The 22,717-nt window shown below is 34.7% G+C and overlaps 1 protein-coding gene across 1 annotated transcript in view; it reads right to left on the bottom strand.

Moving 5' to 3' along the window:
• The window catches only part of LOC106469964 (splicing factor 3B subunit 4-like), a 47,844-nt gene that overhangs the window by 5,562 nt on the left and 19,565 nt on the right, over window positions 1–22,717 (bottom strand). Inside the window, exons 4-7 of the mRNA XM_022398526.1 lie at window positions 21,598–21,726; window positions 20,992–21,172; window positions 20,471–20,653; window positions 15,056–15,214 (exon numbers count right to left, since the gene is read on the bottom strand). Of these exons, the coding sequence (XP_022254234.1) occupies window positions 15,056–15,214; window positions 20,471–20,653; window positions 20,992–21,172; window positions 21,598–21,726 (652 nt within the window). The remainder of the gene's footprint in view (window positions 1–15,055; window positions 15,215–20,470; window positions 20,654–20,991; window positions 21,173–21,597; window positions 21,727–22,717) is intronic.

Here is a 22,717-nt window from a genome sequence, read left to right as displayed (position 1 = left end):
TTGTTTTAAACTCAGTGTCAGATCTAATAATTTTGAGGTTAAGAAAGGATAACTGGTTATTGTTTTCGTGTTCTATGGTAAATTTGATGTTGGGGTGAATGGAATTTATGTGTTTAAAGAAAGTTAGTGTGTGTTCTGTAGACTTGAAACCAGCAAAAGTGTCATCGACATATCTGTACCAGTATAGTGGGGGATGAAGCGCAGAATGTATGGCTTGTGTTTCGATTTTGGTCATGAATATATTGGCCAGAACGGGCGAAACAGGATTGCCCATACTTAAACCGTCTATTTGAAGGAAATGTACGTTGTTGAAAATGAAGTTGGTTTTAGTCGTTGTCTCTCTTAGAATTTAGGCAAAAAGTGTGCTGGGGATGTGCATTAACTTGTTGGGGTCATTAATGTAGAGGTTGAGTGCAATATTGCAAGCTTCATTGGCGGGGACTTCGGTGAAGAGTGACACGACATCAAAACTTGGTGTATCGTTAGAAAACATTACAAGTCTTTTATACACAAAAAATCTGATTTTTTAATGAAGTACTTTTACTAATGATTTGTTTATGAATATATACAGTATTTCTATATACCGATCAGAGTGCTAAGTTATTTCCACGTTAAGATTAAAATACTCTGTCTCAAAAATCTCAAATTTTATTTGTGTAATTTCTAAAACCTTCTACATAAATTTAAAAGTTTTTTTTCAGTAAAACTTAATACAAGGTTGGTCAATTAGACTAACCTCGTATCCACCAAAAAACAATCCAAATAAATCTAAATTACACTTTTTTTCTTTCTATAATGACTTAAAATTGTAATATGAATCTATATTTGTTTATCCTAAATAGCTTTAAACTAATCACAGTATACATTTGTTTTATTGCCCTTCGAACCCTATCTAACTACTATTCACACCATTATAAGTTGTAAATCACTTGGGAAATGTGTGGCTCATGTTACGCTATCAAATTACGTTACAGACAAGCTACTCATGAGCACACCTTGTGAAAAATTTTTATTATATAATTATTTATTTCACCTAATCTAACCTCAACTAACATAAAAATTTCCTATTTTTACATTTTAGTTACTCTTATAATAATAAATAAAGGATACACATGAAAAACAAGAAAAAAAAGTATTTACCTGGGTCTTCCTTTATTTTGCTGTCGACTGTTCATGACACTTAACCCTACATTTTCATACTAAAAGTAGTATTGCACTAAATAATCTTTTATTTAATTGAATAATGCACCAAAGAAAAAAGAATAATAATGTGCAAAAAGCAGAGAATGTCCCTTAACTATCTCAATTTTTCTAGCTTTCTAACTACGCGGCAAGAGCTGTTAAAACTTCATCTAAGCTCATCGATGTGTTTCCTTTGGGAATCAAGCTTGAACTGAAAGTAAAACTGACAATTCTGTTTACAGAAAACATTGTAATATAATACATCATTTAATAGATGAAAACCTTGGATTTCTATTGGTTATAAATAATATAGTATTGAACATCAGAGAGAACAATTGACAAATCCTGAAAGAGAGGATATGACAGGTTGTCATAACAAGAGGGGTCTGATTTTCTATTTGATGGCTCTGTAACCAAATAAGATTGAAGGCTATGAAAATTATACTTTGCCTAAGCAATGATGATGATATTATAAGCAACTTATGTTAAATTTCGTACTTCTTGGAGGGGTTGTAAATAAATTAGAGAAGAGTGGATACCTAGAGAGCAAATGTCACGATTCTCACAATAGGGGAAATTATAGATTTTTTTAAAATATTGCCTTATAAGAGTAAGAACTTAAAACTTATATATAATTAAAATATGGATTATTAGCAAATTTTATGCTAGGCTAATTGGCACAGTATAACAATAAAATCGTAGTCTAATAAAATTTTGAATGTAAGCCACTAAAATCTCATGATGTGCAGAAAAAGATGCCCACGGAGAAAGGGATACTTTTATTCCCTTATAAAAGAACATTCTGATAATAAATTAAAACCTTAAAATTGTATGTGTCATGTATACATGATAAAGATTTTATTCAACATAAGCACCTGACAGCCTGCTTAATATAGCTGCATCTAGTATTTCATGTATGAATCAATTGAATCAAGTAGTAGCACATTCAAGAAATGTTATAAACAAAGCATGCATGGAACAGTCATCAAGTGATTTGGAAAGTGATAAAGGCATGGCATTCAAAAAGAGTATTAACTAAACAATGAACTCAAACTACGAAATAACTGAGCAATGAAGAATAAAACAAATGTTAAACTGATCACTAATCAAGATTATTTACTCATCAGTTTTGTGCCATTTCAAAACTTGTGCTGATCAACGGACTACTCTCCACCAATTGTACTGTGCCATCTATATTGATGCAGCTAGCTCCCTCTACTATTCTAGAACAATCCTCACTTTTGAGAATTGGCAAGCACAAACCTTAAACACCAACATCTCAGTGGGGTGGGAAGTGGGTAAGTGGAGGTTATTATCTATTGGAAATACATTTTTAGAGCAAGAAAATGTTAACTTCCAAAATGGTACTATCCCCACTCACCCAAAGCTAGAATCACACATTGCCCAAATGGAGCATCTGGTGAAGGCACATCAATCTCAAATCAAGCAACCACACTGAAAGAAAAAAGTGTGATAGAATATGAAAAAAAAGCACATCAGTGGGGAACAGCACTACTTCTGGAACAGGTATGGTTTTCACCCAGCAATCAATACAGTAACACAATTAGGGCGGAACTGAATTGACAGGTACAATCGAAGACAATAACGAGACATACAGCACTGAATCAACATAGGAAGTACTGGATAACTCTGACCAGAATCAGTATGGTGTTGACAAACATGGAAAGGTTCGTGTGTATGCAACCACTTTCCCTTATACGTATGTGCTAATGGAAGTGCTATGGGTTACATTGGATTACACCAAGTGCAGTCCATCCAGGCAAAACACCCAGTGGAAACCCCTTGTATAAGATTTAGCAATCAACAAGTGTGATCCACCCAGGCAAAAACATCCAGGGGAAGCACCTTCAATAAGTAAGATTATGAAAGATATAAATTACTGTTATGAGTGAAATTGTGAGGGTCATCATAACTAGCCCTCTCTCCACATCTATGTCATAATGAGCCATCATAAGAAACATTTATCAAATATAGTGATAGTGAGTCATAGTATGGTGCTAGTAAATGAGCTATAGAGAAAAAAAATAATATGTGGCTAGGGCTTAAGGGCCCTGAAATGTATTTGAATAGGCCAAGTGTGATCTGCCTGGGCAAAAAACATTCAGAGGAAATGCCTTGGGATATGTCAGATTATGCCAAGTGCAGTACAGCACTGAATCAACATAGGAAGTACTGGATAACTCTGACCAGAATCAGTATGGTGTTGACAAACATGGAAAGGTTCATGTGTATGCAACCACTTTCCCTTATACGTATGAAGATTAGGGCAAATGTGGTCTGCCAAGGCAAACACATCCAGGGAAAGCACCTTGGGTTATATCAGATTATGCCAAGTGCTGTCCATCAGGGCAAAAATATCTGGGGGGGAAGCACCTTGGATACTGAAGTTTAGAAGATAATTCATTGTTTGGTACTGTAATGATCATAACAATTATAGCCATCTTCTCACCAAGTGGTCACACATGGATGATTGGGAATTGGAAGTGGTAAGGACTCCCATGCTTCACCAGAATAGAAGGGAAGAATATGCATTGGGGAGTCCAGAGTAATGACACCAGATACAGTGCAATGGGTGTCTGTGATACCCTATTTTGAAAAGAAGATAGACCCCAATTGTAGAAATCACGGGTCAGTGGGATGGGCAGAGATCCCCATCTGCTTTACTCATGAGGTCCAATCCAATCGTGGTAGGTATTTAGGTTTAGTAATCCAGGGGTGGTCAGAAATTAGTTATTTCTCTTCACCTCTTTCTTGACTTATATGATAATTTAGAGATCATGGTAGTTAAAGTTCAGGGAGAATAAGTTGTGGTTTCTGTGGTATTTCAATTTTACTTTGATGACTTGCCATGGTTCACTTGTTTTCTAAAATAATATATATTGAGTCGTCAAGAAATTAATGTCTCGTTTTGGAACACTCTCATTACCCCCCCCCCCAAAAAAAAACAAACAACATGTATAATAGTTAAACAAACTGCCTAAACATCACGTTAGTGTAGCCTATATAATGTGTAAAGTTTAGTATACTCTAATCCCTTATAGAGATAGCACATGACGAGACACACATTCGGCATGTAATACTGTTTGAATACAAAAAGAAAAACAATGCCTCCGTGGCCACAAAGAATATCAAAGAAGTTTATGGAAATGTTTTGAACGTTTGTAAGTGTCAATAATGGTTCAGCAAATTTTGTTCAGGTGACTTTAGCATTAAAAACTGTATCCTATACTTCCAATAATTGTCTGTTTTTCATCAAAGTCCACACAGGCGTGTTCAATTACTTTAGAATACCCTTTGATGAGATAACTCATTCTCCTTATCTCTTACAAACTTGTTAATCTCACTCTAACATAGGCCTTTCTCACCTATGATGGTTAAGTTTGCATTTTCTAACTTTTCTCTCACCAAACTTCTCTTTCCTGGGACTTTTTACTCTGTCTCTCTGTTTCCACTCATCTGGTCACAGCTATTTATATGTCTATCACTAGAACTTTTAGAAATCTCTACAGCATTGATATCAATGGATTGCAAACACAAAATAAATAAATTAATAATACTAATACACTAAACAGTCTTTTATATCTGACAATGAAACTAGTACCTATTAGCAAAAAATATATATATATAGATAGATAGATACACATACCACCAGACAAGCTGCCAGGGGGGTCTTACAGATACACCCAATCTCAACAGTGAGCATTATAAAATTATTTGTATCTAGTGTAAATATAATATGAAGCATACCTGACCAGGCAAGACCCACCAATGGGTGGAATCCTGAAATACAACAAGTACGAGCCCATAACATCTCAGGGAATGAACCAGACAAAAAAGTATATCCGGAACCAAACGGTAGTACAGGTTGTAAATGGAAGGTAAGGCCAAACTACATGCCCAGGCAGCATAAATCTAGGGAAAGAAGACCCAATCAGGATAAAAGATAACATAAGACGAATGTAAAGGATGCAGGAAACAGCAATGACATAAATATTGAAATGACGACAACCACAAGAAAAGACATGGAGGAAATAAGTCTTATGGGAAAAATGGTACAAGGAACATGTTGCAATGGGTTCAAAGGGAGAAACAGACAGGGCATGAAGGACAACATTGAGAACCCAATCCGGTAGAACAAAGAGATATGGCAGACAGACAAGACGTGAGGAACGGAAAAGGAGGGAAATAACCAGAGAGGAGAAGGCTTTCTGGAAATAGGAGAAATGGGAGGTGTTCAACAGGGCAGCCCTATAACTAAAAACAGTTGACATAGACAAATCCTGATCAAACAACCAAGCCAAGAACTGGGAAAGATAAGGAGCAAGACTGAATGGAATGGGAAAGGAAAGACACAACACAAGGAGTGAGTCCCTGAGTTAAGGCAAGGGACCGGACAAAAGCCAGGAGTGAAGATGAAGTTTGGTGACATCAGAATGAAGTATGTTTGATTGTGGTTATCTGAGGAGAGACTGGGACAGAGATAAAGGCAGGGGATATCAATCCAGTAAATGTCAGAGCAGAGGAAACCACATCTGAGCAAGCCAATATGAAGCAATGAGCAGGATACGACAAGGATAGATAAGGGAAAAGACTTTGGAGAGGAGTCTGATTGGAGGGTAGACATATAGGTGAAGACCCTCCAATCCTGACTGAATGCATCTACTCCCAGAGCTGAAGAGTGTGGAACCAGAGACCAAAATGAAACAATTTTGGCATTCCAGTGAGTGGCAAATACATCCATATGTGGTGCACCCAGTTCAAAACACACCCATCAAAATACCTATAGAAGAAGAGACCACTATATGGGGAGAACCTAGTTGGGTCGAAATAAGCAAACAGCCAACAGATTCAAAACATCTGGAACATAACATGCCAAGAATGCGATGTAGTGATCATTGACCCATGAAGATTCATGATGGTAAAAACACAGTGATCTTGATTTTGTTCTTCCTTGCTTGATGAAATAGCCAACTACAGTGGAATAGTCAAGATGAACCATAACCACCTGCCCCCTCATGAGCGGGAGGAATTGATACAGAGCTCAACAAACAGCCAAATGCTCAGGATGTTGAAAATGGAAAGTAGCCTCCTTGACTGCAAATCTCTTGGGAATCAATAAAAGCTTCCCAACCCACCAAGGAAGCATTAGTAAAAAGATGAGACTGCTGACAAGGTGGAGGAGGAATGGTCATTTCCCCGTTGAGTCACCAAACAAAATCAGCCCTGATCCCTGGGGGAAGTTAATGGGATGGTCCATTGGGAGAAGTTCCATTGGTTGAGAAGCATCCACTGAAGGGGAAATGTGTGAACTCAACCCAAGGGAATGAGAGCTTCCAAGGAAGCCCACATCCCCAAAAGAGAACCCCTTGCACAGTGTGAAAAGGAAAAGGCAGTGCCATTGAGACTGCCCACTCCATATCCCTGAGCCAAGTGGAGAAGGAAGACATGACCCTTGTGGATGAACCGAAGAAAACAATGTGACACTGGAGCAGTTGGAAATATGAAGATAGGCATCCGTCACGACGATTTGGTTATTCCATGGTGAAGTGAGGTGGCTCCAGATAAGAGTTCAACCTCGACAGGTCTATGGTGGGTCTCCAATCTCCTGTCTTTCGAAGGACAACAATTAGATGGGAGTAAAACCCATTGAGTGGATACCACCCACTGGATAGTCCCTTTGTGCAGTAGGTCTTGAATAGATTAAGCGAGATGACTGGAAGAGGTATGATCCTGCAGAGGAGGGAAGGAGATATGGGAAGTGGATAGGGGGGAAGCAGAATTGAAGGAAGAAACCTTCAGATATAACCCCTAGAACCCACGAAACTGTCGTGAAGTGTAGCCAAAAAGACCCAAACTAAACATACTTAGAAAAAAATACTCATTTTTTTACTAACGAACTAACAAAACCTAGAAATTTGTAGTCTACAAAATAGATAAAAATAACAAATTTGCAAAACTGTGAAATTCGACCTAAAACATAAAACAATATGCAACAACTAAATTACAAAACCATTAAAGGAACTTAGAAGATAAAATATAAATATCAAACTTATAAGTCCATTCAAAGAACCAATAAGACAAAGAACACTAAAGTGAAACCTACCCTGAAGAACATGAGAAGGAAAAGGTACCAGTTAACAATAAAAAAAATTTGACTCGCATCTAATTCTCAATTAGATGTGACTAGTAGTAAAGACTTAATATGGTGGATGGGGAAATTCCCATGACAGTTGACAATGTTTCTCACACAAGTCCCCAGGTCTCAGGGTCAATGATGGCTGCTGGGGAAGCTTTAGTTCGTGGGAGTTCTTGTCTTACGTTCAGCTGAAGATTTTTTTTCTTTCACATTACAATGTTTTTGTGAGGAAGGATATAACTACTGAATGGAAATTTCTTTCTACAGCACCTTCCACCTGTTACCATGCCTCTATGTAATCTCCTGAGTCAGGTATTGTTCTTTTTCCTAGGAGATCTGTGGTAAATGTTTCAGCATGTATTCCTCACTCCCAGTAGGCATACCCATGTTTAGCAAGTTCATGTGAGCTTGTATGGATTGACCTAATTTTCTCATGCAATAATTTAGGTCTTTCATGTCTTCTCTGCTCAGATTTCTATAATTCTTTTACCATCTAAGTTACTTTAGTTTAAATTTGCATTTAGAGTTTGATTATTACTTTGTTTTTGTTTGTAGGGGTTATGTTTGGGTAATTGTAACTTCAGCCAATTCTGTGGGTTGTTGGTTTGTTATTTATACTTCCTTTCCTGTTTATTTTAGTTACTTTGTAAGTTCCTTTTCCTTTACTACTAGTCACACCTAATTGGGGATTAGATTTGAGTCAAATTTTGTTATTGTTAACTAGGTACCCTTTCCTTGTCATTTTCTTCATGGTAGGGTTTACTTTAGTTCATACAAACAAATTAGAATTTAGAAAACAGCAATATTTCTAAAAAAAATCAGTAGAAACAATGGAAATCAAACACAAGAAGTCGAAACTTGAAGTTGAAACTGATATAAACTTATGATCAAGCACAATCAAAATTTTGTGGTCAGATGGAGAGTGAGTTAAAACACACATCAGAATGCCAACCAAAAAAGTGAGGATTGTTCTAGAATAGTATAAGGAGCTAGCTGATATCACAGTATAATTGGAAGAGAGTAGTCCATGATAAGCACATTTACTGAAATGGCACAAAACTGATGGGGTATAAAGACTGGTGCACTGTAGCAATTTTTTTTTTTAGCCCTACTTAGAGGGCAAACCAGGATTGAGATAGCTTTGGGTGAAAGGAGGTAGTACCATTTCGAAAATATTTTGGATACTAGCTCATGGCCACAAAATACAGATGACCATAACTATAATTGGAAAACTATGATAGAAAAAGTCACATACCAATGGTGATATATTCTTTAAAATTAGATAAGTGTTATTTTATTCATATATAAATTATTTGGCAACAAGAAAATGTGGCTACTGATAAAGGTTTTTGTTCATGGCATTAGATTAAAGGGTATTACAACTCTGATTGGAAATAATGTCTATAGTAGATAATATATCTCAACGAAAAAACAACATTTAATAGGTTAACTACAATAATTATGCATCTGGCAAAGAGATATAGATTTTTATGAACTGTTGATAGGTTATATCACCCTAGAAATTGAAGTACTTTGGTTCAAGTGGAAGTGATGACAAAGTCTGGTCCCATAATGAATGCATATGTTAGTATATCCATGTACAATGAAACAAGTCATCATTATTTGAGCCCAGTATTCCAGATACTCTCTAAAAAGTCATTAATTCAACTGTTCTGAAGATTAAAAGTATGAAGTACTATTCTATAATAGTGGACTGTACACCTGTACATCATCAAGAGCAGCTGCCAGTAGTTTTAAAAATGGTGATTATAAAAAAAATGGAGATAAATGTTGATGAAAATTTAATTTCCTTCATTAATATCACAGGTAACACAGATTCTATTAGAGGTCATTCTTCAAGAGCTTACTCAACATGAAATGATTGCCAAGGTCAGAAATGATGACACAAATATAAAAGGTAAACAAAAGAGTATGCAATCTAGGTTATTGTAATTAAATAAAATTACAATTTTCATTCCTTTCATACTTTGAACGTGGTAATGTGTGATGCTGTATAAATCCAGCAGCTGGTAAAAACTCCTTAACGGTTCTCTTCAAATAATGTAAGCTATTTCTGTAGCATTAACTAGTACATGGCCATTTTAAACCCCTATGTCACTATAACTCTCAAACCTCTTAAAAATGCTAGAATGTAAAATTGAAAAAAGAAAAAGATATTTTGGCAGTATTAATGAAGTTGAAAATAGCTATAATGGATAGTGCAGACTATTCTGAAGCTGGATTATTAGCAGATAAGCTAACATCACAGAGATATTTTTTTCCATTGGTTGATATAATATGCTAGTATAAATAAATCTAGTAATCAAGCAAATGCACAGTTCAACTATGAGAGTATATACTGCTAATAATTTAGTTGATAGCAGACTATAAAACATGTTTAATATAAAGAAAATATTTTTGAAGATGCCATGACACACACTAAACAGCTGGAAAAGAAAATATATGTTATTCCAGAATTAATGAGACCCGTGTTTGACAAAAGAAGCATCTTGCTAGTTATGAAACTGAAAATGAGCCAATCATTGCTGCACAACAGATCAAACTGTGATTACATGTCCAGAAATGTGAAACTGTTTTTATTCACTAGCCCAAGCTAATAAGCATGAGAAATTTACTAGTCCAAACTGGAATTTTACAAGTCCAACTATTTTGTTTTTACCATAATGACTAAATTATTACCTGCTGCAAATATATTCATATCTTTGTTCATTGCAGTAAGTCCTTCCAGTGTGTACAAAACTAGAATTAATACAATTTACTACAAAATATGTGATGTAGATGCAAAATTTATGGACAGTTTAACCAGTCTGCTTTTGTGATAGATTAGTATTCCTGGCATATTGAAAATATTGTATATTCTTAATTAAATGTTATCATAAGATACTCACCATTACAAATGTTGTCAAGGCTGTTGCTCAGGGACATACTATACAGTTTGCTATAATTTAGTTAAAAAGATCAGTTTGGACAAGTGTATTTTGAATGCTGAAAGATTAGTATGTTTGTTATTTACTGTTATGGGGAAACAGAAGATTTTAAAAGCTTGAAATGTCTAGTGTCATGAAAGAAGTGATTCATTGGAAGATTCAAACATACAAAGTTATTCGTGAAGAAAGTGATTTATTGCAACAGTGAAACTTCCATAGTGATGAATACCGTGGTTCACAGCACTACTGAACGTTAACATTTTCCAAAATTGAAAATGTATTTCCAATAATACTTACCTCCATTGTCTCTTTAGCTATTCCTCAATGTTGGCTTTGCCTGTCTAAGCATTGGCCTTGCATGATCCAGTCTTTTATACCTCACTTAAATGCCCTTGGCAATATCTAATTTGCAAATCCCTCCACCTGCTTTAATGAGCCATCTATCATGACACCGTAGATAAGCACCTCGCTCAGATAATGTAATTATTTTTTCAAGACTTAATATTGGTATCAAGGGTAGAATAATACATGGGTAAGTATTATAGGCCAGCCCCAACCAGATAACCGAGGTTCCACAACTTGGAGTCGGAATTAGAGGGTCAAGGTCCCTATATCCCACGTTGGTGGCTAGGGCAATTGGAACACAATGTGATATACTTTTGATTGGGTCCCAACCTGTAGCCATAGAGTGATGTGTTCTGAACAACAGGAATTATGATGAGAAAGTATGCAACACTGAAGTGGACAAACTTTCGCTTCCACCTGAAAAAGACTGAAAGGCACCACCCCAGACTCAGAATGACAAGATCATACATGTCTTACTCAACCAAAGGAACAGAACTCATCCAGTCTGGAATTATGAACATCCATTCTCACTCTCCAACTGAGTGGGCAAAGAGCATTACACTTGCCCCGGAATTATGGAGAGAATGTAGATCACTGTGTTCAACCAAGAACCTAGGATGGGACCACTCCACATTCGGAATTATGAGGAGATAGTGGACCCTCATCCATGAACAATATACAACCCAACATTGTTCATAAGAAGGGCCGAGCACACCCCAACCAGATAGCATAGGATCAAATCTGAACCAGTATTATAAGTAGGCTCCCACATAGGCCAGCGCTGTTCCTACCGACATCTGGGAACTACAGCCAGTGACCAGGGTAATGGGGCCCCCAGCTTTGACCTCTTCTCCAAGAGTGGAGGAACGCCCTTGAGAACTCTGGAGAAAAAGCCTCTGTCCATCACTCCAGCAACTGGAAACTGGGTGTGGTAAGGACTCCCTAGCTCCACTATTAGAATCTGTGGGTAATGTATATTCGGGAGTCCTGAGGAACAGTGCTCTGGAAACAGTGCAATAGGTGAAACAAGTTCCCTAAATTTTTAAAAGCAAACTGACCCCAATTTATTCAATCTGTTGATCAGCAGGGACAGGCAGAATCCCCTTTAGCTTTACTCAAGATAGTCCATGAGAAGCAGTCCATGATATTATGGTAATACCATTCGGTGATGTGCCTAGATGGTTTTATGGAACACCTCATTTCTACAGAGTCTGTTGAAACCAGAAATAAGTATAGTCAAATCGGTCGCTAGTGCAGAATTGGACTGGTAAAAGCACACCTATCTGGGCAACACTTGCCACAGAGTGGGATCCAGTGAAAGCAAGATGTAAGGAACCCTAAAAATGAAAGACATGATAAGATTACTCCCTCCTCCATATAATCTAAGCAGATGTTATTAAAATGGCCATGAGGGGTAGTGAAAAACCCCAGAAGAAAAACTGCCAGATCATATAAAGAATGTCAGAGAAAAGTATTAGGAAAATACCATATACAGGCCTATAAAATGTCCCCCAGTGAATCAAAGAAATAGGCAATGAAAGACATAAATGTGTTGATGCTGATGAGATGTAACTCTCAAAAGGTTCTTCACCTGTAAAATCCAGAGTATGCAACCTGGACATTTGCAAAACTACTTCCAAGGAAGTGGTGACAAATCTTTGAAAATCAAAGTATCCCAAAGAATACAGAGATGAGAACTATCACCACAAAAGGAGTTAAGAGTGAGCTACATAACACCTCTGAGACTGACAGGGCAAAACAAATGGTCAGTGTATGACTAATTGTAGAGGTGAGAAATAATTGGCAAAAGAATTGTGGAGAGGGATGTATTTCTTTCCCTGGTGGCCAGAGACTGAGAAAGAAAGGACCTAAAGGGAGATAAAGAGTCCTACAAACTTGTCAACTACTGCAACTGATGACATCAGCATGTCAGCAAGAACAAAATACCCATTAAGGATACATGGTACATGAGGCTAAAGGCTCGAATGGTTGTCGAGACAATGCATATAGTACCACCTTAGTATTTTGATTAAATATTGGAAAAGGTCGTTTGGGAAGAAGGCTTGATATCACTGGGGAGTCCAAAACCTCCAGATGTTTAGAATAGCTAAAAGGAGATGAAAAAGTTGTCTCCTGTTGTATAGGTCAAATGAAGCTAAACCCAAGTAAAAAAGAGGTCAAAACAAGATATGGTAAACACATTTGGTAAAGTAGGTACAAACTCCTTATGAGACATACCCCAGGCAACTTAAACCCCAATTCCAATGAGATGGGGAAAGTCTTGTTGTAGAATGTTGGGTTGAGGATCACCCAATAAAGATAACCAGAGAGGAAGATGAAGAGGTGGACTTGCATGAAGAAACTGTTGAAGAGTAAATCATGGCTAGGCTGGCCAATCTAGGCTAGCAACATCTTGCAACTAGAGGATCAAAATATAGCCAGAACTCTGAGTAACAGAGGAAGTGATGGAAATTCATAGATGTGCAATCTCATCCAAACAGGACTGATTGCATCTATCACCCAAGCCTGAGGAGGAGGTAGTGGAGACTCCAAAGCTTGTAGTTGAGTATCAATGAGTGGCAAAAGTTATCAATGGAGGCCCAAGGAGAGAACAAATCTATCAGAAAATTGCACAATAAAGCAGTTATAGCAGGTATACAAAGTACCTTCACCAAGGTATCTCAACAGAAGGAACAGAAACAGGCAATCTGACCAAGGTAGAAGTTAGGAGGAGACCCCATTTGTTCACAAAATAATATGTGGATAAGGGTGCCAACAATTTGCAGGAGAAGAAACATCACAGAGCAAGCGTGAGGAGCAAACAAATACAAATAAATATGATTAGTTCAAAGTGATCACATGAACCAACCTGGAACCCCACATATCCAAAATTAAATAATTTTAGTCTGTGGAATTGAAAATAATACATCCCCCTGAAGGTGGAAAGCCAAAGCATGCAAACAGACAAATGAGGGTACGAGGTATCTCTATCCAATCACGTAATAAATCAGAAAATTTCTCAGCATGAACCAGGAGTATCAGGTGAAGAAGGAAAAACTAAATAGTCCCCCCCCCAACCTTTCCACCATCGAGGGAGGAGTAGACTCAAAGGTCACAGAGAAAAGCCCCAAAATTGCATAACCCATATGACAAATTGAAGAAAAGGAGTAAAAGGTGGTTGATCCAAATTGGACTCATGAGAAGCAGACTTAGTAAAGAAAATTATCAGAAAAATCGAGTCCAAATTCTCCAAAGAATAACTAGGATCAACAAAAAAGACAACTTCAGAGGCCCCAGGAGAAAAACACCCCTGGGCCGAATGTATGTTTCCATCTCCCAATGGATAAAAACATGGACAGCCTCAACTGAGAGTTATCCCTCCCCACAACCATAGAGAGATGCTAGATAACAAAGGAGGAATAAAGGATATTAGATTGACCGCCGTGCTGACAACAGTAATATGGGAATTCATACATGCAAACATCACGTCCATTTTTTTTGAAGGAAATTATAATTATGCGGAAATCCACAAAGTGACATGAAAATCGCAATCCATAACAGAACGAACCACAGCACTTTGTCAGACAAAACTATGACCAAAGCTTTGTCAAGAAAAAGTGACTACATTACTTGAGTGAGGTACTTATATATGGTGTCAGGATAGAGGGCACATTGAAACAGGTGGAGTGATTTGCAAATTAGATATTGCCAAGGGCATTTAAGTGGGGTATAAAAGATTGGAGCATGCAAGACCAATGTTTAGATAGGCAAAGCCAATGTTAAGGAATAGTTAAAGTGTCAGTGGAGATAAGTATGTTTTGGAATTTATAAATATATTTATGAAATAAGTGATTTACTGCAGTACTGAAACTTCAGTAGTCATGAATAACATAGTTCACAGCACTACTGAAATATAAGGACTCATAAAAGAAGAAAGAGATTCATTATAAATTTCTGAACATACTTGAGATTACGATTAAAGCTGGTAATGAGGGATTTTGCCTACAACACACCCAAGATTGTGTTTCAATCTGTTAATGTGGAAAGTACCTCACCACACATCTGAAACATACCTGAGACTGGGATTCAATCTGTTAATGAGGAAAATGACTTACCATACATCTGAAACATATGTGAGACTGAACATTATGAACAATCCTCACATTGGGATTCAAAGAATTCTGAATATGTCTGAGACTGGGACTCAAGTTGGTTATAAGACAGTAACTCTATTGATTTTGAACACATCTTACATTGGGATTCAACTTAATTTAATATGAAGGACATGACTCAATTTGGAATGTGCCTGAGACTGGACTCAAGTTGGTGATAAAAATGTGACTCTCTACTAATTTTGAACAATCCTCAAATTGGGATTCCAACTGGTGTAAAAGTAGTGACTCATTATTAATTTAAAACATACCTGAGACTGGAACTGGTGGATGAGGATTAGAAAAGCTTGGAGGGCCAGCACTCAGTGGTGGCCTGAGAGGTGGTGGTGGTGGCATACCCGAGACTGGTGGTGGAGGTGGTGGAAGACTTGAGGATACAGTTGATGTTGGTGGTGGTGGTGGTGGAGGCACTAAATAAAAAAGGAAATAGCAATCATGTAATCTATAAGCATTCAAACAGTTACTGTGCCTTGATCATAAAATTTCCTTTGAATACACTGATCATAAAACCCATTTTTTCTTTATTTATTCCTAAAATCCTTGCTCTTTTAACAACAACAACAGAAAGAAAATGTGTGAAAAAAAATTACATAAAGAGATAACCTTAAAACATGTTCATATGTTCCTTATCAAACAAGAGCTAAACATACCAAAGTAACTTTCAAATTTATGGATTCAAAAAATCTATAGAATTAAATAGTACAACAGAGTGATTTAAAAATTCAATGACAGCAATATTAAAAGTTAAAAAAGTAACCTTTCTTAAGACTACGATAACTTGTAGGGAGTAAAACACCAATGGTGATGGTACATGCTATTTAATAATAACACGTATTGATAAAAAATATCACAATCTGAGAGTGCACTAGCACCTCCTACATACAGATGGCATAAACACCCGTATTAAAGCAATACAAAAGTCATCTGCTTCTTCTTCTCTACAGGTCATCAGAAGCTAGAAACGAAGAGCTACCTGACATAGTTGCTCTATCTCTGGTGTATATGCCTCATTTCAGCTGTCCAGTGTGTCCCAAAATTGAAAACTTGATATTAACCAAAACTGACATTTTTTATTTTTGTTCATCATCATCTTTCTTCTACAGGTCTAGCATCTACCTAATTCTATCAGTAACTATAATTTTGTTCATCATCATATTTCTTCTACAGGTCTAGCATCTACCTAATTCTATCAGTAACTATAATTTTGTTCATCATCATATTTCTTCTACAGGTCTAGCATCTACCTAATTCTATCAGTAACTGTAATTTTGTTCATCATCATCTTTCTTCTACAGGTCGAGCATCTACCTAATTCTATTGGTAAAGTGTAATTTTGTTCATCATCATCTTTCTTCTACAGGTCTAGCATCTACCTAATTCTATCAGTAAGTGTAAGTTTGTTCATCATCATCTTTATTTTACAGGTCTAGCATCTACCTAATTCTATCAATAACTGTAATTTTGTTCATCATCATCTTTCTTCTACAGGTCTAGCATCTACCTAATTCTATCAGTAACTGTAATTTTGTTCATCATCATCTTTCTTCTACACGTCTAGCATCTACCTAATTCTATCAGTAACTGTAATTTTATCATCATGTGACAAAGCAAAACAGTCTTCATGATCTTTGACTACCTATTTTATCATTCTATGTAGAATTTAAAAGAAAAAGAAAACAAGAGGGAATCATCAATAGCCACAGCTGTAATTAGATCTGAAATTGGTGAAGAGATGGAGCTAAGAGCTAAAATTTTGAACTTGAAAAATCTCGGAGCCATTCTATAAGCCACTATGCATTATTACCCCTTGAACTTAGCTTTCTTACAAGACAGGCACTTGTAATTTACAGAATCTTGTAACCACCATGTAACTATGGTCATATACACACTATAAATCTGAAAGCACTTATTGTATCTTTATGAAATTTAGCAAGCCTTCAGTAAACTTTAAAACTATTTTGTAAACAAAAAATCAGAATTTTTAATTAAATTTTTTCACTAAAACTTTCTGTTTAATTATATGGTGTTAGAGTGTTGATTGCTCAGAGTGCAAATTAATTTTCATGTTAAAATTAAGAATACTCAAAACTTTCTAAATTTTTTTTTGCATTTTAATCCCTAAAATTTCCTAAATAAATATCAAAGGTTTTATCAGAATAACTATATTTAATTTATTGTTTTCTCTACCCTAACTCTATAGGAGGTTGGTCAATTTGAGTGATCTCATAATCACTCAAAAAAAATTTAAACAAATCTAACTTAACTTTTTTTCTTTCTGGAATGACTTCAAATTGTAACATGAAACATGATTTGTTTATCCTAAATAGCTTAAATATCATAACAGTATACATTTGTTTATACTTAAATTTAATTATTTTATTGCAATTGGAACAATATTTAAAGTAATGTTCCCACCATAAAATTTTAAATTACTTGGCAAACGTGCAGCTCATATTACCCTATCAAATTACATAACACACGTATTACTCACAAAATGCTCACGAGTGCATCTTGTGAAAAAGTTTTATTATTATTTTTTTATTTTACTTAAACTAACCTTATGTAACCTAAAGAGTCTCTTATTTTTACATTTTAGTTACTTTTATAAAATTAAATAAAGAATACACATGAAAAACAAGAAATGAAGTACTTATCTGGGTCATCTTCTTTATGCTGTTGACTGTTGATAACACTTAACTCTACTTTTTTATACTAATGGTAATACTGCAATATATTTTTTATTTAATTAAATGCTCCAAAGAACACAGAATAATAACATGCAAAATGCCCCATAACTATCACAATTATTGTGGCTTTCTAACTATGTGACATGAGCCATTAGAAATTCAGCTAAGCTTGTCTAAGTCTTTCCTGTGAGAATCAAGCTCGAACTGGAAGTGAAACTGACAATTATGTGTGCAGAAAACAATGTTAGATAATAAGCATTTGTTTAATTGAAACTTTGGCTTTCTGGTGGTTATAAATAATATAAAACATGAGAGAAATATTGCCAATTTGTGAAATAGAGGATGTGACGGGTGGGTGTGGAAAGAGGGGTCTCATTTTATAGTTTATGGTTCTGAAACCAAATAAGATTGAAGGCTATAAAAATTATGCTTTGCCTGAGTAATAAAAATATTATAATGAGTAATTTACATTGAATTCTCAGCCTGTCAGAGGGATGGTAAATAAATTAAAGAAGAGAGAAGACACAGATAACAAATGTCACAGTTCTCATACCAGAGGAGATTGAGGTTTTTTTTTTAATATTTCCTTATAAAATTAAGAACTTAAAACTTGATTTATTAACTAGGTTTTGATGCCAAATATATTTGTATATATATTAATAATAAAGTAGTGTAATTAAATTTTGAATGTACCTCTGAAAGGTTGTGATATGCACACTTTGACCTATCCAATGTGAAAGGGATAAAATACTAAAGTACAGGGTGAAACAGGAATTACCAGCCAATGATAGATGAATATTAGATGGCTGTAACACGTAGAATGCTCAATGCTTTGTACTATATACAATCAGTGTTTTTAGGGAGCCAACCCCTATACTATGTGTGAAGTGAAGATGTAAAAAAAACAAAAAACAGGTCATCAGAAACTAGATATGAACCACCCAGCGTGTAAACTGCTTGTCAGCTATCCAGAGCATCCCAAAGTTGAAAGTAGGTGAATAGCCAAAACCAAGATTTCTTATTTTTGTTCATCATCATCTTTCTTCAACAGACCTATCAGTAAAACAGTCTTCATAATCTTTGATTACCTATTTTATTATTATTCCATGAAAAGTTTATAAAGCCTTAGAATACAGTATAACTTAGTAACCCAAGTATGCCAAGTAAACAAACAAATATTAGGAAAAAAAATTCATCACTAAATAAAAAAGCTATGTAGGGCTAACCACTGAACTTGAAAAAATGAACCAAACAAGATAGGGTGGAAGTGGAGATATCACTTGATTCAGTTAATGATCACATAGCAGACTAAGCTGTCTCAACTTTACATGGCAAATGAAATCCCAACATTACTGGCTTCTTCACTAGTAAAACCAATAGAAACGAAATTTCCAATCGTAAAATGTTACTCTATTGTAAAATAGTTATAAAAGTTGTATTCTAAAGTTAACTAAAAAAAGGTATAATGATGAAAGCTTAGATTCTATTCAAACAGACAAAGTGGGGAAGTCAGAAATTCGAGATGACTTAGTCTACTATATGATCATTAGCTGGATCACGTGATACATCCATCCCTATCTTATTTGGGTCCTTTTTTCAAGTTCAGCAGCCAGCCCTACTTAGCTTTTTTATTTAGCAATAAAGTTTTTCCTAATACTTGTAAGATTGAAAATCACAATATTCTTTACTTGCCCACAACAGGCTTTTAGTAAAAGAAGTATATAACAGCCCTTCATCTATATCTTACTTTGTTGAATGATATTGCTGACAAGACATTTTGCTCAGTATCAGAGATCACCAAGCTGGATAAATTTATGAAAAGTAAAGTTATAAATGAAACACTACTTATATAAGTCATTCATAAGAAAACAAGTCTTAAAGTGTAGAATACCTCAGCTGATGGTAATGATATTTATAATGAAATAATTATTGTTTTTCACTAGGTGTTATAGTATAAAATTCTTTATTTAAGAAAAAAAACCTCTCAAACTTAGAAATTTTAAAAATATTTTATAACTATTCATGAACAACATCAATAATATAGAATTTTGAATTGAGAGATGGGCAATATTATTAAAATGTTACCTTCAATACATACAAGCATGAAATTGTCTTTAGATACATGTATTATATTAAATATCTTCCATTTTAAACACTGTATGTTTATAAATTATTATTAGTTCCAAAGCAAAATAAATATTTTGTAGAAGTCAAAATAATGCTTATTCAAACAGGGCATTAAAATTAAGATGTGCAGTTCCTACAATTAAAAAAAGATGATGATGAAAACAGTGTTATCAGTTAACTCCCGCAATTTTTAAAAATTTGCTAATAAATTTAAGAATTGAAAATAACATGATTTAAAAGTATTAATAAGTTAATATTTCTATGCCTGAACTGTCAGTAAATAATAAGCTCACTTGTTATTAAAAAATATTTAATTATACTGTTTTATAAAACATTAAATTTTAAAATATTGGTAGTTACCTTATTAAATATTATTTATAATATAGATGGGCTCTTGAGTTATATAAATTATTTATTTTGAAAAATGTTTTTAGTTGTTGGAAATTAAAATAAACATACATATATTCACAAATGGTTTTGATTACAGTCATTGGGGTATGTCTAGAACCAAATTTAACTAGCAAGTATCAATCAATTACAAATAAGGAGGTTTAAATCCAGTATCAGAAACAAAAAAAAAAAAAAAAAAGATGAACCCTACTGCTTTCTACAGGAAAATTTGTCTTTTTCAGTAAAATGAAGCATATAGGACAATACTTATAACCAGTGTTGTTATATTTTAATATATTTTTACTATATATGAAATAGACAGTAACTATAGCTACAACACAATTCAAGCCTCATAAAAAATTTTAAAGTTGTTGTCACTATGACAGTTAGCTACGACAAGTTAATAAAAAAAAGAAAAATTCAAAATCTAAGTAACAGTACTGTTGAAACACATCAACTTACTTGAATATGATGTAGGTGCTGAAGATGTAGGAAGGAGCCCTGTTGGAGGTGGTGGTGGTGGAGGAGGGGGAGGTACTGGTGGAAGAGAAGAAGGTGGACCAGTTGGGGGTGGTGGTGCATCTGCAAAAAGCTGATGAGGGCGGTCTGCATGAGACAAAGGGTTCTGTGCTGCTAGGAGACGTTCTGTAGAATAGAATCAAACAGCAGAAATACATCACACCTCTTAAAATTTAAAGAAGTCAGTGATTACTAGCTTGTTATGTACGAGATAGGTTATAAATATGCTAATTATATAACAAATATTTATTATATAACAAATATTTTATATTTAACAAATATGCTAAAAAATGAAATTCTGACCTGTTTACATTTGCAAAACAAGTGAGACTTTATCAGAAACAAAAGTCTTATTAAATATTACTACACATACTATACATTTACATCAAATAATATCAAGGAAACAACTCTTCTACGTTTCATTACTTAACTTTATAAGCCATATAAATCAAATAGCACTTTACCAGCAGCAGAACCATGTCTTTCTCCCTTTGATTCTTTCTTGAAAGCATAAGATATTGTTATTGGTCGGTTACACAAGTACTGGCCATTCATTGCTTCAATAGCGGCATCAGAGGCCTCAAAACTTGCGAAGTTTATAAAAGCATAACCTTTGGAATTTCCTGTTTCTGGATCTCTCATTATCTAATAAGTATATATCACCAAATATGTACTTTACACAGTTTTACTACACAAACCTAGCTCATACAATTTTATTTTGAAATCACACAGAAATTCTATTTCTGACCTCATACTGTGTCTAAATTTTTAAAACAGGATATTTTGAATCAAACTTATGGAAGAAACAAATGAATATCTGTACAACACCTAATTAATACTTTGTTCTGAGTCAACCTCAAAATTATACTAAATAATATCATGTAACTTTGTCTTAACTAATGCCTTATCAAATGTTTATTTCACTTTCTCGAAATAGTATCATTAAAAGCTTCATATATATTGATTGTTAGAATATTCATGATCTTAACGAACTCAATACCAGTGCTTCACTTTTTGTTAACTAAAATACCACTATTCTCCTTCCATGAGTAAAAAAAAATGAAACCAACCTTTGGTGTCTGCAAGATGACACCAAATGCACTGAATGTGTCATACAGTAGCTTCTCATCTACTTCAGGGTCAAGGTTTCCTATGAATATATTAGCTCCTACATCAAGATTTTTTTGGTGAGCTGAAGCCTACATGAAGAGAGAGAGAGAAAATGGGATCAACCACAATGACGTAAAAAATAATGATAAGAGAAGGAGCAGCTCAATGCATAAGAGGTTTTTTTTTATGGAAACTGAATTTATACATAGTTTCTTTTATGACACTTTCTTTTCTCATGTTTTAATACATTAATTGATTCAGATATTCCACACTTCATTACATAAACCACCTTCACTATCATAACAGTTGTTATAGTGTGAATACCTTTTGTTTGTTGGTGAAGCATAATGACAATACTTTTGTCATAAGACAACAGTATTAGGCTTATTGTACCTTTTAATAGAACATTATTTGGTCCTTTAATGTTTTTCCAAGAAGAAAACTGTATAATAATGTTTCAAACACACTTTTTCTGCCGTATCCATTGCCAATGACAAGTTTTGCTCAATACCAGAGCTCATCAGGGTATCTGAGATACAATAAATACAGTTCTGATTAGAATGCTACTTGTATATGCCATTAGTTAAAATAACATGTGAATGCCAGCAAAGGTATTAACACCAAAACATTTATAATCACTTTTGCTACTACTTTGCTTTCATTTTTATTTCAATAGTGATGATTTGAATGTTATTTGAGAAATAAAAAATCAATCATTGAAGAAATTGGATGAAATCACTATATTGGATATACAAGACTGTTTGGTGTAACAGTTATAATTTAGTTCATTTACTGATCTGATGTTTAATGATTATTTAGTTTTCATAACAAGAGTATTAAAAGTTAATTATTTTAAAGGTGATAGTTATGATAAATTTTGTTATGTAATTTGGTCATACGTTGTGTGTATGTAGTACAACTCTTGTAAATTGATGTCACATCAATCAAACCCCTTCTGTATCTTTCTCATTGCCTTAATTGAGTATTGTTATGTCATAGCATCTCCTAGTTTGTAGAAAGTTCCAGACCTCAGTTAGGCAATATACATGTATATATACATATATAGGCAAATATATACAT

The sequence above is a fragment of the Limulus polyphemus genome, unplaced genomic scaffold, assembly GCF_000517525.1.
Source record: "Limulus polyphemus unplaced genomic scaffold, Limulus_polyphemus-2.1.2 Scaffold3746, whole genome shotgun sequence".
In the NCBI taxonomy this organism is placed as follows: domain Eukaryota; kingdom Metazoa; phylum Arthropoda; class Merostomata; order Xiphosura; family Limulidae; genus Limulus; species Limulus polyphemus.
The sequence above is the reverse complement of the archived record's forward strand: the minus strand, read 5'-3'. Positions and strand labels throughout refer to the sequence as shown.